We start from the raw sequence: 19897 nt of genomic DNA, 5'->3' as shown, positions 1-19897 counted from the left end.
TATACTGCCACAATTCTCTCTTTTATACACAACGAGCTTGTGCTTTGGATGTAAATGAGTACATTGTGAAGTTGCTTCCTGTTAATCTGAACCCTAATACCAGCTGAATAATCATCTAGTAAATAGGTTAATATATTGTAATACATAGCTCCACGTACGAAGAGAGTGTACCGTGTACAGTTGCTTTAACTGATGTGTGTATGGGCAGATATGGAGTCTGGGATGGCCCAGATATTGTTACTGCTACAGAGGTACTCTGCGGTGAGATGACTGGGATTTTCGGGGATGCTTCTACAGAGAGGACAGGAAGAGGGAGGAGGAGAGATGGGTGTGTCCCTAGAGAAGGAGGGATGGTACCCATGCTTCCATCTTACACAAAGATGGCTCCACCACACACCATGCCTGCTGAATCCATTCACAGGATAACAAGCTACGGTAAGCGACTGCTTCCTGGTGACGCGTCCTTCCTGGCCATGACTTCCGCAGAAGGAAGTAAACAGTCTGGATATTTTATTTATTTATTTATAAAACATAGTTTCCTTTTCTTCAGTGTGAGAACAGTGGTAGTAAGTACTATGTAACTGCAATTACAATACAATACATTTTATATCCACCTCAAGGAATTGAAAGTCTGAGTGGACCCACCAAGACATGAACCTTTCGCCATGAGGCAAATCACAGATTCCAAAAGTACATGTTTTAGCCTCGTTGGGGTCCTCAAGAAATATGGCCACATCACTGCCATTCTAATGGAACTCTAATGACTCGTCTTTCCACCTTGCACCATCTTCAAAACCAGCTACACCATTTAGAAAGCCATCAGGACTGGCATCCCATCTGACTGCCCGACAAACTCGCCACTTTTTGGTGGCTCTTGGCACGCCCTCAGACTGGACACTGTCATGCTCGAGACCAATAAATGCAAGAAAAAAAATGGTTAACAATTCCTCCTTAAACCCTTGTGGTCTCCTTTCTCTATGTGATTGACATGGACCTGTTCTATATTATACTTGTCTTTTTACGTGAATTCCGGTTGAGACACTGTTGCCGGTCTTAAAAGGACACAGCGTTGCGGCACAGTAAACAGTCTACCTCCCCTCTCAAAATCCAGGAACTCAACCTAGATTCACCCTCTGATGGTAACTTTGCCTTCTGCCCTGGACAGCACTCCAATGCCTATTGACGAAGTTCATGCTATAGGAATTCCCCAAGCATAAAGAATTTAAAACAGTGGTGCAAGGAACACAAGTACTGGAATGACGTGTGTTGGTCAGGGATAAAAGGCAAGATTGGGATTCAAAAACTCCTCGATTTGATACAGACGGCTGTCATTTAATGGAATGGCTCACTGGGAGTCAGAGCAATTTTAGTAGCCTAAGGAAATGTGCTGCTCTTTGCTTGATGTGACGAGAAGAGGGGCGTCTGTTTTGTGACTGATTTGAAGTCGACAAATGAAGTAAGCAAAGGTGCCCTGATTCAGAGCATTAACGTAAGGGAGATTGGACAAAACGGAGGCTTTGAAAAGCGATGGGCAAAGGTTTCGGAGGCAGCATCAGAAGGATCCTCTGGGTGTGCAAGAGAGATGAGAGGGCAGTTTAAACCCCAAGAGTTTTTTCCACGGTGATAAAATGACAGCAAGGAGCAATGAAGTCAGGGTCAAGAAGTGATAATCGTCTCCTACCCTGCTCCGCTCCATCTCAAGAGTACTGCAGGAGAGGTGAAATTTAAGATCGACGGAGATTGGGAGAAGGATTTTCAGAAGAGTGGTAGAGTAAGAAGGACGATGGCTAAATCAGCCTTCCATCAGGAGAGAAGGTACCACTTTATTAAAACGAGAACTCTACAACGCCCAGCACAAATTCAACAATAAGCGCAAATGCTGGAATGATTGCAAACTGGGGACTGATGGCAAACGCAGGACTGATCACAAAAACAGAGCCTGAGACTGACTGAGGCATGCTGCCTTGTTGCAGCATTATGTGGCATGAAGGAATAAACCAGCGTGAGTGGCGATGTTTAGCAGCTAAAAAGGTCTATGGGGGTTTTCTAAGGATGTCCCTAAAACAGTGCATCTAACTAACAATATTTGCCTAAAACAGGAGTGGGCACAGATATAACCATCTATCTTCACTTTCATGCTTAAACTGAATGTATTGTTGGAAATATAGTAACTTGGGGGGGGTCAATGGGGGGGGTGAAACTAAACTGGTTCTTTTATTGAGAGGCCTAGGTGCAAAGGCGAGAAAGCCTACAATGAGGTAGACAGGAACCGAATAGTAAGATACATTCATCTGATTCTCTTGGAAAGAGGAAACCTACTGCAGAGAACCCTACTTGGTTAGTACACACAGTGTGAAAATTATAGCAACAATAGAAAACTGGAGAAACAACAGTCTTTGTCTACAAGTGCTTTACGCATGTAGACTATACATGCTGTACGCCAAAGAACCTTGTGTGCTAATACAAAACCTCAGTGGTAGAGTCCACTCACAGACACCGAAATGTAGGAGGGTCAAATCCTGGGAAGCAAGACTGTCTTTCATCCTTCCAAGGGTAAATTAAATAAGCAAAGCCGAGTTGGGCAGTCTCATCTATCATAGGGCACTTAAAGGCAGTATTTTAGAATATTGAAAACTGGCATTTGTGAAGGCAAAGAATTATTTTAAGTTATTACAGATAATCACAGTAAACATAACTGCTCTGCACTAACTAAAGGCTCAGAGTGAAAAGGATAGAGTCGGAGCCAGGATAGAAGTAAACATCATATTTATGAAGATAAAAAAGGATATAAATGTGTGGCAAAGGCACAGAACCACACCTTGGAAAACATAAAATATATTTTTTTTAAAACAATATCTTCCAAGATACGTAAAATACACTGTGGCAAAAGCAGTAACTAAAGGAAATTTCAAATAGGAGTTTATGGCTCAGAAGAGAAATATATATCGGCTGCTAAAAAGTTTCTTAAAGCCCACCACTGCAATTAAACCAGGGGAGGTGTACATATATCCAGGGCTAGTCCATGTGACAAACGTGACAAAGCAAATAGACATTTTATAAGACATTAGTAATGCAGACGTTGAATGCAGAGCCCAGCATAATAACAAGCATTGGCAAAGACACATCCATGTTAAAAGTGCTTACACAATTTGTGTTAGCACAGAGCGAGAAATACAGCAGGGAACCAGTTATATTGGACAGGGAGTGCTCCAGTTGTAATGTAGTCCCTCTAGCAGTTCAAAGGAAGCCTTTATTCGAGGTGGAAGAGTACCACGAAACAGGCAAATAACATTAAGTGAGAGAGGAATACTCTACTCAGCTGAGCCAAGACAAAGTCCCAAAACAATGGCTGAAATAGGCTGGTCAAGGCAAGCCAAAGGTTTAAAGGGACGATTCAAATCAGCTTTAGATATATTTTTAGCAATAAGTCTGATTGACAGCTGCCATGTCAAACCTCACACGAAAATGAAGCCAAACAATATGAGAAAATTAAAACAATACTAGCAAATGAAAAGGCTGGAAGAGCAGGTTAGTCTTCAAAAGGGAAGCCAGCCAGAGACATGCCGGCTATAGGTGTACATATCAAAAGGAAGCACCCAACAAAAAGGAAGCACCCAACAAAGAGGAACGCGGTCAAAAGTAAAGATACAAGATAAAATGATTAAAAACAGGAAGCAAAAAAAAGACTGGCCCGTTAATCCCTGCAATAATATAAACGAAAGGAGAATTAATTTACAAGTTGTGCAAGAAAACCCTCCTGAAGGAATTAGTACATTACAGTGATGATGGTCCATGCTTCACATGGAGGGCTCCAGATGGGCAGCCCCAGATTCAAATTACTTTAGCATATTCCTGATTCACACACTTAGCCCGAGACCGGTACTTAAGGGCCATAAATACTTTATCCTAGTCCTGGTTTATACTTCACATGAAGTATGGTGGACACGAGTACTTTAACGTTCCAAATACTTTATTTAGTACAGTCCTGTTTCAAGCTTAATATAGAGGGCTGCACAAGGGTCCCCAATACTTTTGCACAGGCTTAGTTCCCGTTTCACCCAAGAGGTTGGACATGGATCCCAAATACTTTAGTACAGCCCTAGTTTGTGCAACACTCAAGGCTGGATATGGGCGCCCACAAGTATCAAATACTTTATTACAGCCCTGGTTCATGCTTAACACAGAGGGCTGGAGCTGGGTATTCATTTGTTCCAAATACTTTAGTACAGCCCTGGTTCATGCTTCACACAGAGGGCTGGAGCTGGGTATTCATAGGTTCCAAATACTTTTGTACAGCCCTGGAACATGCTTCGTACAAAGGGTTGATGAAGGGTGCCCAAAGGTTCCAAATACTTGAATACAGCCCTAGTTCATGCTTTACACAGAGGGCTGGAGCTAGGTATTCACAGGCTCCAAATACTTTAGTACAGCGCTGATTCATACTACAAGAGGCAGGAGATTGGTACTCACAGGCTCCACATACTTTAGAAGGGATCTGGTAAATGAGTCACATAGTGGATTAGAGATGCGTATTCACAGGTTCCAAATACTTTAGGAAAAAGACCTGGTTAATGCCTCACACTGAGGGCTAGAGCTGGGTATTCACAGGTTTCAAAACCTTTAGAACAGTCCCGGTACATGCTTCATACAGAGGGTTGGTGGAGGTTGCCCATAGGATTCAAAATACTTCCGTGGAGCTCTGGTCCATGCGCCCCACACGGGGTTAGATATGTGTCCCAAACACCTTTGAATACCCTGGTAACAGAGAGAGCGCATCGGATGACTCAAGTGGTCCTATTACATTAATATGGTTATGATTCTTGCTCCACACAGAGACGTAGACCAGAGGACCAAGGGTCTCTGGTACATTTTGAGAGAATCAAATAGTGTCTGTTACACAGCAGGAGTTTGGACACAATCCCTGAGGCGGTGTCACCTTTGTACAGCATTAGTCCCTGCTTTATCTGGGTCACTGAACTCGAGGATTCGCAGAGCACTTCACCCAAGTGTGTCCTGTGCTATGAGAGGGGACTGGACACCATGATCACAAGGGTCACATCCCTCTCTGCAGATGTATGATTCTAAATTAAGTTCTCTGCCTGCAGCAAGGCTGCTTACTGCCTTAAACTTCTTATCAGGACTCACTATAACACATTTACAGAGAAGGATCATTCTACTAAAACGTTTTTCACAAACAAAATTCGTGCATGGCGCATTTACACTCCCACGAGATTTCAAAACAAAGCCCACTGCATGAAGAATTTGCTAATAAAGGGTCAATGGTTGGACATCAATGTGAGACACTTTAATTTGCTAGTGTAATTATGTGCATCAATTCTGCAGCTTTTAGAACAAGCCAATGTAAAAGAAGGAAAAACTACTGGACTAGTCCCATGGGGACCCCCACAATTAAGACTAAGTTAAAACCATATCGACCAACATCTGGAATGACAACCCATTCACCTGGAATCCAACCATGTCAGTAAGCTATCCCGTCGCCACATCACCAAGCATCTCAGCTTCACTATGCTGAAAATGACTCTAAAACTAGAGAAAAGCAAGCACGCTGCTTTATATTTAAACTGAAGAGTGTCAAGCAAACATGGGATCAGTTGTTCAGGGATCCAATACACAGGCTCCATCCCCAGGTTACCATCTTCAGCAAAGAACTGGGCGAGCGACAGAAAGTGCTGATCTCACCAAGCTCGACGTCCGCCTGTCCAGTGATCAATGACCAGCTGCTCGAGCCGCGCCTCGCCCTGCGGTGTGCTTATCTCTGCACTTAGTTCCTCACATCCGGTCATCCTACTCACGGTACATCTGGTAATGCTGCCCTGCATCAACTGTGGGCGATCTAAAATACAAACCCAGCAGGGTGAAGCAACTATGTGTAGGAATTGAGCTACAAACATCCCCAACCAAACCTCTGCGTGTCTGTGTTGGGTATTCACTAATGTTCTGTGATTTTATGGGATCTACAGCAGCACTGCAGATCGAAGCCTCTTAAGGCCCTTATTTGCTGTCTGCTTTATTGTACCAGCTGATCACATGGACAGATATGCTAAGAGGCCAGCCAGAGACCTATGAGTTATGCTCATAATGTAGCACGTTAAGAAGCCCACAGGCTGACAAAGCATCAAGAGTGGAGAAGGGAGAAGTGAGCTCGGGAGAGTAGGATGTAAAATGAGACTTGCGCTTTAAGATGCTCGTATCTCTCTAGACGGAGACAAAGTACGGGCCCAGTTCACAAATGTATTTATGGCCGTACTCATACATTTATGGCTAAAAATGGATGGAATTATGCCTCCTAATTAATTCTAAAAAGAACCTCGCAACTGTAAAACCATTCACTCTTATTTATATAGCTGCACATCACAACTCCAAGGCCTGAGGAGCCTTGGGATTAGATGGATGCCTAAAAACATGTGTATAAGCGAGCACAGACAATCCTCTCCAACCTTTTTCCTACCCAGGAAATTAATGTGTTACAAAGGAGGAGAAGGAGACGCTAGACAGTAAATGGGAGTAAAAGAGAAGTTAGGGTTTGGCAAAAGCTGCAAGTCGTGGTAGACTAATGGAGATACTGAGGCAGGGCCGAGAGATCCCCAAGCCACAGGCGACTGTCTATTCCAGTCTACCACTGCTTCTGTAGTCATTTATGGTGCTTTTCCCTGATCAACACAATTACCTGAGACCAAGAAATCAAGCAGGAGGTATAAAGGTGAAAGCTTGGGAAGAAGGGTCACTAGACATTCTCTTCCTGAGTACACTCACTGCGGAGGTTAAGTGAACTCTATCAGCCACTCATGCCTCTACGTGCTCACAAAGGATATGCTCCCTTGCATTAAAACAAGGTAGTATTAGAACAGGATTTGTGGTTCTCCTTTGTTCAGGGCAGCCAAACATCTGACAAACATTTTTTTATTTCTAAATGTTGTCTAGTCACAGGCAATAACTGATCTTAACACAACAGTTACGGTGATGCCTCCACACTATGAAGTCAGACAATTCTGTTTACTTGGATCAAAGGCCCCTCACCGCTCTTTTACATTAATCTTGTTTAAAAATATAAATGCAGAAAACCATATGGTGTGAGGGGGGAGGGGGCGGTCCTTTCCTGGCCTACAAATCCACCAGCACTGTCCAGTAACAGTCTGCCCCACTTTTCGCCCCGGTCACAAAATCTATGCAGCAGTCAAACTGGGTAATTTACAAGGGGTGTCTTGCTATGTAAACTCCTCTGTTCTATCAGAAAGAATGAAACGTGGTTTAGGTAGGGTGTTCAAGAACTCTCGCAACCAATGAACACCTGCCATTTTTTCATTTTCATGTTAATTCTGACCTTGGCGATAGCACCTTTCCTTCATACAGAACAAGTCATTTTTATTGATAGAGTGCCATGATCGCACCCACCCGACAATACTGTTTTGGAAGGGAAGACGCATAAATGAATTGCCTTCATGAGGGAATCCGTTTCCCAGATAATTCCAGTACTTGAGTGGACTTCACTTTCCTACTGATAAATCTACCTGTACCACTGATGTTCTCTGTCACCTGCTGCCACTTTTGTACCAGGTCTGTGGGCGGTTGAATAGTAGCGTCCAACATCAACAGTAAATGCCAAGAAGGTGAGAGTTGTGTGCTCTTGCCCAGATATGCATTTGTGTTGTCCTCGTTCAATGGCTATATTTTTTCAAGATTGATCATAGGATGGGAGCCAACCAAAGAATCCACTAACTACAGACATGCCAACATACCTTCCAGGAACCAACTGAAGCTCTCTGCGCACTAAATGGCTTTTGCTGCATTCAGCGAACTATATGTTAAATTACGTTGATGTCCAAGGAAAACGTGTTTTAAGGTGATCCCTACGGAGGGCTCCTCACTGGTTTTCAGAGGACAACTCTCACCAAGAGATGTGATAAGATTTCTAATACTCTTTTGTGTAGTTCAACCAAGAGAGCATCTGTTCAGGACACATAAGAGATGGTTGGGAGTCAATCAGCATCCAATATCTGAATAAGTGCTAAATCTGGAAGAGACGCCAGCAGTGCAAGTTTCATAGTATTGTGGAATATATTACGAAGACAGACTCAACAGTGAAGATTAACCATCACCTCTTCCCTCTAATCAAGCTACATGAATAACTTCTACAGAGCTGGAACTCTTGAAAAGCTTTACATTTTAACACTGCTGTTGGCAATCCGTTTGATATTCTCTGTGTTCTCTCACACTTGCATACCTATGTAAAAGAAGTTATATTTTACCATTTCTATGTGTTTTTTCATACAAAATATGTTTTTTAATACATTTGCTTGGGCATTACATCATTTATGTGTCAGGGTATAAGAGTTGTAATGACTTTAGCGGTTCGCACAATATTTCCTCAATGGAAACCACTCTGTTAGATGCTACAGGGGATAGCAAGGTGTTGGGGACACTGGAAACATTCCATTACCAAATGAGTTAAACCCAAACTTGTATTATGTTATACCGGATATGTAAATACCTTTGTGGTCTAGTATCTTCAGAGAAGACCAGGTAACCTCATGAGAGGAAATAATGGATTCTGCATACAGCAAAGTCCTACACCACACTAGGGTGTAGTAGGCGCAACCAGACAGAGCATGCTCTCAATGAATGGCCTTCTCTTCTTGCCCTTGAATTGGTGTGTGAAGGAAATGGAGGAATACATCAAAATATCGATCTTCAAGAGTGAGATGAATATGGACACCTGAGAACCGTTGGAATGATCAGACTCTACAAAAGAAGGACGTAGCTCCACGAGATATCCTAGCATCAAAACTTCAGTCCCACCATTTGTCTAGGGATCAAATTCACCATAAACATTTAGCACAAGATAAGGCACAAGAAACAGAGGCAGATCTTCAGGGTGTACCCCCTGGACGTCAGCACATCTTCAATGAATAAAATATCTACCTAAATATTCTCCAGAAAGACTTGTCACTGCTTCGAAGGGATCACCCTCCTTTTTGCAGAGACAAGCCACGGCCCACGACCATCAACCAATCAAATCTATACACTAACTGAACAAACAGCTACCCAGATGGATAAAGTGACTAACCACCAGCCTCATACGACACCAGTCTTTCACTTGTCTCGGCTGGAAAAACCTAGCAACTATTGCACTCATACGGCACCACTATGGACATGCAGAATTTCATTTGCATTAATCAATCATTTTGACATTTGCCTTTACCAAAGTATGCTAAAATCAAACACATAAGCAAATCACTTCATATTTACTTCACTTCAACACCTACCATGGCTCTCAATCCAGTTAAACACAACATTGATAATCTTGGAATATACGTCAGATACAGAAGGAGTTTATATCAAGATACATAATCATAATGTGAAACGGTCCTATAGAAGCTGAAATGGATATGGTACCACTATATTTAAAATGCAAATAAATTATTTGGATGACTTCTTGGCAAAACGTAAGACCCTCTTTCCATGGTTTGCACAGAAATCAGTCTGTCTATAATTTGAGGTCAAAGTTGAGATCAAACTTTTTGGAGGGAGTAATTCTTTAAGCTGTGCCCCAAAAGTGATGGCCACTCTGCAAAATGGGTTGTCATTACTACCACACCAGGGTCACTCAAGTAAACCTGCACTACATGTTTGGGATGTTTTCTGGTTATGAATGAGGAGGATTCTGGGGTTGTGAAGTTAGAAATAGTTTGGAATGCCAAATGAATTTGAGTGTGTCCAGAGACTGCTGTAGATAGGTGGTCTGTGGAATGCAGTGAGGTATGTGTGTAAAATGGCTAAAATATTGTATGGTGTCAAGTGATAGCCATTCGGGTTTTGGCATTGGGTATTCAGTAAAATGTCAAGTGTAATGATGAGAGGTCTCAAAGGAGGTTTCTATCGTAAGGTTGCTGGGAGGCCTCTGGTGTCATCCTGTGGTGCAGGGAAATCAGATTGATTTCTTGCCTAATCTCTGCTAAGTGTTGTGGTCACACAGATGTCATGCTGATGGTGGTGGAAAGCCTGGTGCATTACACGTGGGGATGTTTGGGGTTCTCAGCTTGATGTCTATAGTAGGACAGATGGGTCTCAAATTGGTGACTGGTTGCAGGCATCTCAGGAGAATATATGCTGCAGCATGAGGGTCTTAGGTGGATGCATTGATGGGGCCAAAGGAAGTATCTATGGTTGATGTATGTTGTAGGAGATGGGACATCACATGGTTGCTTGCTAAAACGATGGAAGATAACTCATGAAGATGTAGACTGAAAGCCCAAACATCTTAGGATGAGTTGTTTTGGCGGAAAGGGATCTAGGTGGATGCACTGCCAGTAAGGGGGGGGGGCATGAAAAAGAAGCATCTTTCTGTAACATATGTGGTAGGTATGGCAGGGGAACCTCAGATGGTTGCGTTGCTGAAGGCATAGGCATCATCTCAGGAGAGTGGAGGCAGAAGCATCATGGCTGAAGGTATGCTGGACCACGGGAACTTACGTGAACACATTCTAGGTGGACCAGAAGCATGGTTCAGGTGTATGGCTGCTACATTTCAGCTGCATACCTGCTGGTGACCTGGGTTTCAAAGGGGCAGAAACAAGCATCTTTGGAGGATGAATGGCGGGGTGGGTGGCTCTGGAGTGGAAGCACTTCTGTGAACACGGTGGCGTATGATGTGCATTTGCTTGGGGCAAGGTGCCTCAGCCGGTTGCTTTAATGGAGGCAAAAGGAGGACAGACAGGGGCATACCTAGACTTGGAAGGTATACTGGGGGGAGGGCTGTATATGGGGGACAGGTGCATGCATGGATGAGGGGGGTATGCTGGTGACTGGAGCACCGTAGCTGTGGAGCATGCTGGGGAGCAGAAGGGTATAGGGGAGAGTAGGGCTTCAGGTGGGGGTGCCTGTTGTGGTGGGAATGCCGGTTGAGGCTTCAGGTGGGGGTGCCTGTTGTGGCTTCAGGTGGGGGTACCTGTTGTGGCTTCAGGTGGGGGTACCTGTTGTGGCTTCAGGTGGGGGTACCTGTTGTGGCTTCAGGTGGGGGTACCTGTTGTGGCTTCAGGTGGGGGTGCCTGTTGTGGCTTCAGGTGGGGGTGCCTGTTGTGGCTTCAGGTGGGGGTACCTGTTGTGGCTTCAGGTGGGGTGCCTGTTGTGGCTTCAGGTGGGGGTGCCTGTTATGGCTTCAGGTGGGAGTGCCTGTTGTGGCTTCAGGTGGGGGTGCCTGTTGTGGCTCCAGGTGGGGGTGCCTGTTGTGGATTCAGGTGGGGGTGCATGTTGTGGCTTCAGGTGGGGTGCCTGTTGTGGATTCAGGTGGGGGTGCATGTTGTGGCTTCAGGTGGGGTGCCTGTTGTGGCTTCAGGTGGGGGTGCCTGTTGTGGCTTCAGGTAGGAGTGCCTGTTGTGGCTCCAGGTGGGGGTGCCTGTTGTGGCTTCAGGTGGGGGTGCCTGTTGTGCCTCCAGGTGGGGGTGCCTGTTGTGGCTCCAGGTGGGGGTGCCAGTTGTGGCTTCAGGTGGGGGTGCCAGTTGTGGCTCCAGGTGGGGGTGCCTGTTGTGGCAGAGCATCCCAGGTGCAGGTGTACTCGGGACACGGGTGGTCTCAGCAGGGTGACCCTCTGCAGCCAGGTGGCAGGGTGTCTGCACAGAGCCATGCCTCCCCGTCAGCTGTCACTGAGGGAGGGGCACGGCTGGGTGCCCCGGCTCGACCGGCCTCACGCCCCCCCCCCGCAGGGCGGGCCACCGTCTGGCCACGCCCGCCCCAGCCCCGACTTTGGGGATGCAGCCCTTCCCCTCGGCCCCTGCGCGGAGCGAGCCCCTCTTACCTGAGTGAGAGGGATGAGCGCCGCCATCTTCCCCCCGTCACCCCGGGAAGCGCGCGCCCGGCCGCCACCGCTGCTGCTGGAAGCGCGGGCACGTCAGCGGGAGGGCGGGGCGTCACAGGGACAGGACCGACCGCGGGCAGCCAGCGAGAGGGAAGAAGGACAACACGAGACAGTCAGCGGGGCGGCCATCTTGGAATGGTGCCCATCCCTGACAACGACCAATGATTTAAAATTTTAAAAAAAGTATTTTTGGAAACCGTTATCAGCGAAATAGCTAATAACAAGACACTAGCTTTATTTTGTTCTACTCTAACACAATAATTAGGGTTGCTCACAAATAATTATGAAAGCACATTTCTTTACGGTTTATTAGAAAATGAAAGATATTAAGCTTTCTGGATAGTTCGAACATTCTTGTTTAACATGAAATAGAAGTCTCTTGATAATAGGTGACCCAGTTTACCGGTCAGTAAAAGCGAGCTTCAAGATGGCCTCCACGTTCATGCCATTCCCCCTAAAAGCGCGTGCCCCTATGGCCTGTACAGGTTAAATGCCTGTAATAAGTGATCATGCCCCAAGGTGGCCTCTTCCTTCGCTTCAACCTTTTCATGACAGCCTGCCTTGGAAACCTCAACCATATAAATCACGATTTTGTTTTAGAAAACCAGCACAGGATTACAGAGTTAACATGTATACATTTTAATTCCGAAAATACTGTGAACGAGAAATCTAAAGAGAAGAAACTGCAGAATACCCCAGTGACAGTCCCAACAATCTGCCTAATGTATGCACCCACCATTCAGATACTCCACCAACCCACTTTAAATGTTTCTCCCAAAGTCATACATTGCCATTCGCCCAAACGCTCTGGATTCAGTAGGAGTCACCTTTACATATAAGGTTAAACAAGGTTACCTGAAGGCTCAAGTTCAGGGGGAACATTTTACAATCCTGTTTTTTTCCAACACCATAAAACATTCTGGGTGATGTAGACTTAGTTCTTTTCAGCTGAACAAATTTGTCTAACACCCGTAAATGACTTGTAAAATGAAAGGCCATGCCTCGCCCAGGTGTCCCTATTGAGAAAGAGTTTGGATGGAATTGCCAGTATTTCATTAGCCTAGCCGGTATTTTCTTATAATTTCTGGTTAGAATACTGGGACAATCAGTAAAAGCCAATGTATGTTTTCTCTTTGAAATAAAAGCTTAAAACATCAAATATAGAACAACTTAATACATAACCAGAAGATGTCCAAACTATTTCTAAACAATTGATAAAGCACATGGATGCAACAGTTTCATGTTAAAAGTGACAACAAAGAATTTTATACAAAATCTGATTCAAATTTCAAACCTTGACTTTTTCACAAAATGAACAAATGACCAGTATTTTGATCTGAAGAAGGTGGCAACTCGATAGATAACATCCATCCCTTAACATAAGGCTTTTTGCAATTCCACCTGAGGACACCTTGTCTATTCATTTCAGTCCATGGTCAGGGCTACCGGGGATCACAAAGTTTCTGTTGTGCTGATTCCAGCCATTTACGATTGTGACCACTAGACTACTGTTTGGCAGCCTGTTTTTAAAACATGTATTGCAACTCCTTTCCCCTTCATGGCACGAAAGTAGACAAGTCATCCTGGTTAAAATTGTGCCCAGCAACTGATAGTGATTCTTTCCAAACAGGGCATTTCACATTCGCGTCCTGTCAATCTGGGGCAGTTCCACAGTCGTAGGTCTAATATTGGTCCTGAGGGTCAAAGAGTAACACAGTAACTGCAAGTTGTCCACACCTACCACAATGCAAGTGAAGAAATCTTTCCAAGACGTGAAAGGGGAACTAACGTACTGACTCAAGGATGCTTTTATATATCTAATGTTGTAAGCACTGGAGCAAAAACACAGCTCCTTACCAATTTAGAAAGCTGTTCTGCCGACTGAAAGGGTATCTACATATGTATTTCCTCACAAGAAATAGAAAGGGAAGAGGTGTGGCGCCGCGGCTAGGGCGACTGACTCCGGAATCTGGGGATCACGGTTTGATCGCCAGCACCAGCGGCAGATTAGCCCAGCACCATGTGACTCTGGGCAATAGCTTGCTTAATCTTCCCGACGGCCCCCAGCGCCTAGAGACCCTTACGGGTGATTCTGCGCTTTACAAATGTGGATTATTAAAGCAGGGGGTACATCAAATGGTCTTGGATGTATACTGGGACACATATTGGAATATGTTTTTTATGCCCAGTCTCTTGTTCTCAGGCAGATCTTTTGAGTTTTGAAGACAGGAAAAGGACAAAGAGCCCTTCTCAGATCTTCGCGTGTTGTGTTGCTGGGCTGTTCTTGGCCTGTGCCTAATCAGATTTTATCATTAGGGCCATTAGGCTCCTAACACAGCAGCATGGGGGAAAGGTACTGCACACCTGCAATCAATTACTGGTTGCAGCCAATCATATGTATAACTCAATATCGCTTAAGGGGCTATAACCACTCTCGGATGTGCGTGGGAGCACACTTTGGGTGTATGTTTATGTTTAAGTTTATGTTTATGTTTATGCGATTTATAGAGCGCGTGACTACCCTTGGGCATCTCAGCGCTAAGAAACAGTACAGCGAGAGAGGAAGACTAGTTTGGTGGGAAAAGCCAGGTCTAAAGTTTTTTTCTGAACTGAGTTTCTTCTTTGATATATCAGATGTCAGGATCTAGGCTGTTCCAGAGCTTAGGTATTAGATGGGAAAATGACCTTCCCCCCTTCTGGCTCTTTTTGTTATGTTGTTCTTCATGAGGAACTTTGAGCTGGACCTCAGTTGTCGTAGCGGAATGTAGTGGGTGACCAGATTTTGAATGAGTACCGGCCCCCTTCCGTGCATGGCACGATGAGCCAGGTTGAGTGATTTAAATTTAATTCTGGCTTGAACAGGGAGCCAGTGTAGTTCCTTCAGTCTAGGTCTGATTGACTGATGTCTGGAAATGTTTAGTAGTAGCCGTGCTGCAGCGTTTTGAACGACTTGCAGACGGTTAACTACATATTTCGGTGAACCCAGGAAGAGGGAGTTGCCGTAGTCCAGCCTCGAGACTACTAGGGCCTGGACCACTATTTTCTTGCCATTTTCAGGGAGTAGAGGCATGATCTTTCTAAGCAGACGTAGTATCCCGAAGCAAGTACTGGATAGTTTTTTAGCCTGTATCTCCATTGTGAGATTTTTGTCTATCCACATGCCGAGGTTTTTTATGGCCAGCTTGGATGAGGGAGGTGGTCCCCAGCTAACCGGCCATGGGATATCCATGTGGGGATTGAAGTTGTTGCCCAGAATCATCAGCTCAGTTTTGTCCCCATTTAGCTTGAGCTTACAATCTGCCATCCAAGACCAAATTTTCTCCAGGCAGGGGGCGAGCTGTCGGTGGTCAGAATTCAGGGTATCTGTGATCAAGAACGCTAATTGTGTATCATCCGCGTATGACACGACGGAGATACCACATTCTTGTATGATCAGGGGGAGAGGACTGAGGTAAATGGTAAAAAGGGTAGGGCTCAAGGATGAGCCCTGAGGCACCCCCCAGGGAGCTGGAAGGGGATCTAACTTGAACCCACCCTCCAAACATTGGAAGGACCTATCCCTCAGGAAGGAGGCCACCCATTCTTTTGCTATACCTCTTATGCCTACTTCTTCCTTTCTCTGGGTTAGTACTGAGTGGTCAACTGTATCAAATGCGGCGCTAAGATCTAGGAGCACCACAGCGGCCGTTTTCCCTGATCTAAAATGGCTTTAAGTTTTTCTGTGACCACCAACAGTGCAGACTCAGTACTATACTTGGGTCGAAACCCCATTTGTGTTTGATGAATTATGTTATTATTTTCAAGGAAAGAGGAAATTACGGAATTCACGTATTTTTCTGCCATTTTGCCCACTATTGGCAGGAGGGACATTGGACGATAGTTGGACAGTTCGGCTGGATCTAGGTGTGGCTTTTTGAGCAGGGGTTTGATGATGGCGTGTTTCCATTCCTTTGGAACCAAGCCCTGTTCGAATGAGAGGTTGATGAGATTCCTGAGTTGAATGGCAACGGCTTCCCCACCTTGGGCGAGAATGTTGGGAGGTGCTGGGTCTAAGGGAGAGCCTGATTTAATTATTATTATTTTTTTTTGTTTTTGTATCCTCCAGTCTAACACACCCTGGAAATCCACTAGAGGAAGAAACAAGAGAAAACTCAAAATTTGAGTCCACTGAAAATACCAGGTCTGACAGTAGGAGGAATAGAGGCCAAGTGACACAATTCACAGTTCTAAAAGCAACATTTGATCTAACCAGCAGAGACCAGTTCTGACATACTTAATGGGCTCACAGTTAGCATAGCAAGTAATACTCGGTGTTTCGAAGTAAAAGCACATTAGATAGATGCTGCTTTTAGGCCAAAGTAGGCTCTTTGTATTAGACCCCATGTTACGTTAAAAAGGAACCCTGCAAAAAGCATTTGGTGTTATGCCAATAGAGGGTGTGAGGACACCCACTGTGTAATGGTTGCAGGAATAGCACACTTTCCGACCAAGAGTATCTCAGTATCCCAACTGGACAATCAAATCACCAACTCTTGGGGACTTTGATAAAAGATACTTTGTAAAAATTCTCCAGAGGCACAAAAATCTTAGATGTCTGCCTATTAGTGCACGTAAGACACATAGTTAATTTACTGAAAAAGAACAATATTGAGAACTTTGTATGTGTGTATGAGATGGGCACCTTCCAAACCGTGAGGTCATTTTGTTGGGTCAACAACAAAGTCCCAACAATTTCAAGACTAGAATATTTTTTAAATGAAGACCTGCGACAAGTGGGCACTCAAAAAGTAAAGTGACACAGCTAAAGTCTTTTAGAAACCCTTCAAAAAGGAATGAGATAGCAGGAGACATATTCAAGCATGAAGAGCCATTCAGACTGTGCAAGGGTTGCGACTGATGACTTCAGTGGGATAAAAGGGACCAAGGGTTAGAGAAGAAAGCCGGTATTTCGCAATTACAACCTGGGAGCAGGAGCTTAAATACGAACCTAGGTTTTCAGATTACTTTCTTTTCCTTTACTCAAGTGGAAAAAACTACTTAATGGCAAGACCTACTCGATCAAAAAGCAGGAAGGTGACGTGCGGATGGAAGAAGGAAAGAGCAGGAAACCAGACAAGAGCAGGTGTAAACAGGGTAAAGGTCAAGGCATACCTACTGTATACAAGGAGGGAAAAGAAACAATAAGTAGACAAACACATTGGGTTACATCTTGAGATTTACACAGGTAAGACGCAAAATATTCCAGAGAAATAAAAAAAACTTGATGTCTCTGTGAAAATTATTCAGGTTTTAAAAATGTTTTTTTTTAGTCCTCAAATCACCCAACAAAGGTTTCCAAAATCGAGAATGAGGAAACAGACCACTAACCTTACGCGCAAAGTTCGCCACATGTGGGAAAGACGGGCTGTGGCATCCAAATCACTTTGGCATTATGGTGTAATCATAGGACTGTACTATCATGCGAAAACGACAACTCTTCCCACTTCAGAAATCCGTCCCTGGCATGGTATCCACACTGCTAGGGGGTACCTACAACATCCAGATTGCATGTACATTTAACAGCATCCAATCATGACCTAATGGAGAGAGGTATGAGGTTCAACCAGTTCTTGCAAATCTCTTTTCTGGCATGTAGCAGGAGGTAGAATAACAGACACCACTGCGATCTGTCAAAGTGGTTATACGTTGGGATATCAACACCTAATAAGACCAGAATGGAGCTTACCTTGATTGTAACAAAAAAAACTTCTGAAATGATTTTACACACAGTCTCTGAGAAGTACATCAGACAAACATATGCTCATCGTTAGCCTCAACCTAGCCACACCTAATACAACCAGGAAGCTGATTTTTTGCAAACCTCACAATCTTTTGGGGTGTTCAGGATATTCTGTGGAGGGCATAGAAGTAATTACGCTTAACGGTGGCAGATATAATAGTACTGTATAATAGTAACAAAGAGACTAGCCATAAGTGCTGTAGCTCGGCCACTGGCAACGTCCGCTCCCATCTCAGGTATAGAGCCTTCGAGTTTTCGTCCTCAGCAAAAAGGAGTGCCCAATACCAAATGGAGACCTCTTTTTTATAGCGCATGTGTACTGCATTCTCAACTCCGCCTCCCAGGCCCCTCCAATATCCCCCTTCCATTTGCATACCAAGAAAGCAACTGAATATATTTGAATCTTGATAAAGGACCCTCAGACTTGGCCACAAGCACCTCCCACGGTGGCATGCCTTGAGCTGTGCAAAGTTGCCCCCCAAGTTTCGAAGCCAACTTCTTTCAATTAGGGTTCAGTTTGTCCAATAGGCACTTCGGAATACCAGAAAAGTCAGAATATTATTTAATACTCCAAATTCTCCTAATTCTGCGCTATAGGCCAAATGCTGCCTCCAGGACCTTTACGGTACAAAAGGGGGTGGTGATGGACAGAGCATCTGAACCAATCAAACACTCACACCCAGTCAACAGATCTGGGTTTAATCCATCACCGTTCTTTAGCCCACTCTGCCACCAGAGTTCAGACATGGCCATATGCAAATCAGTCTGACCCTGTGCCTCATGGGAACAGTCCAGCCCGAACTGCCATGCCATGCCTTCCCTGGACCGGGAAGAAGCTTCCTAGAACCGGTTTCTGGCATTTCAGCCGTCTTCAGCCAGGCTTGCTTGAATTCAGTGGCAAAGTGAGCAAGGGACTCATGTCTGAGCATAGCCTGCCAACTTATGGCGAACAAAGCGGTACAAAAGGGGGTGGTGATGGACGGAGCATCTGAACCAATCAAACACTCACACCCAGTTAACAGATCTGGGTTTAATCCATCACCGTTCTTTAGCCCACTCTGCCACCTCAGTTCAGACATGGCCATATGCAAATCAGTCTGACCCTGTGCCTCATGGAAACAGTCCAGCCCGAACTGCCAAGCCATGCCTTCCCTGGACCGGGTCCTTTAGCCAGACTTAAAAAAAATATTTTGGGGTTCCAAACGTATGTAGAAAGCGGTCTGTTCCCAGGTTACAAGTCATCGCTAATATCATCCTTCCCCAGGTCGAAGTGTCCGGAGATCCTAACAGGACCCTACAATTCTTAAACTGAAAAGCATCACAGTACAATCTCGGATCAGGCAGCGGCAGACCTCCTTTGTCTATGCCTCAACTTTTTCCAGGAAAATCCGAAAGCCCTAAAGGCCAAAAAAAAGATGCTATTTATTGGTACCTATTCGGACCCCTGGCAGTGGTCATGAAGGTGCCACCAAGGCTTTCGATAGGGTTTGTAGGGTTTATTTTTGGGATGTGTTGTCAGTTTTAGAATTTAGCCCTAACTTCATCGAGACCCTCCAAAAATTGTATGGGGCCTCTTGTGCCCAATTTTTATTTAACAGAGCCATAACTAGGAAATGCAGCATTTCTAGAGGCACTAGGCAAGGGTGTCTACTTTCTCCCTTCCTTTTTGATATTTATATCTCGCCGTTAGCCCCGTTTCTGAAGTTGGATTTGGAAATTATCCCTTTTGTTTCTCAGGGATTCAGGAATAAGGTCGCTCTGTAAGCAAATGATCTTAAAGTCTATCCTGTGAAGACCATCCGTAGAGTGGAGAAGCTAGTAGAGGAGTTTGGGTCTCTTTCTGGGTACTGTATCAATAAAGCTAAGCCTGAGATTATGATCTAGAATGTAGAAAGCTTATAAAAGGAAGTTAAGTGGGTACTTAGATACCTGGGTATCTCCATTCTCCACACCCTGGACAGAATTCCAACACATAATCCGGGGACGGTGACAAAGGATATATATCATCTACTCGTTAAGTGGAGGAATTTCATATTAACATTATATGGGCAAGTTAATCTGATTATAATGTCGGTGCTGCCTAAATTGACAGACCTTTTTAATTGTACCCCTCTGTCCTTCTCTAAAATATTAATCAATAAAATCCAAGCGAAGAAAATTATTTTTACAGATACTCACTCTGTAAGTCCGTTGGAAAGGAGGCAGCAGAAGTAATTTTACATCTCTAGGACATGAACAAAGATAAT

The 19897-nt window shown here is 44.6% G+C and overlaps 1 protein-coding gene across 2 annotated transcripts in view; it reads right to left on the bottom strand.

Moving 5' to 3' along the window:
• EPS15L1 (epidermal growth factor receptor pathway substrate 15 like 1) overlaps positions 1-11923 on the bottom strand; it is a 284608-nt gene extending 272685 nt beyond the window's left edge. For both annotated transcript variants that reach the window (XM_078671329.1, XM_078671330.1), the window contains exon 1: positions 11813-11923. In XM_078671329.1, the coding sequence (XP_078527455.1) occupies positions 11813-11839 (27 nt within the window). In that variant the 5' untranslated portion in view covers positions 11840-11923. The remainder of the gene's footprint in view (positions 1-11812) is intronic.
• Positions 11924-19897: the final 7974 nt, after the last annotated feature.

The sequence above is a fragment of the Lissotriton helveticus genome, chromosome 12 (assembly GCF_964261635.1).
Source record: "Lissotriton helveticus chromosome 12, aLisHel1.1, whole genome shotgun sequence".
Lineage (NCBI taxonomy): Eukaryota > Metazoa > Chordata > Amphibia > Caudata > Salamandridae > Lissotriton > Lissotriton helveticus.
Note: the sequence above shows the minus strand (reverse complement) of the source record. Positions and strands in the feature narration are given on the sequence as shown.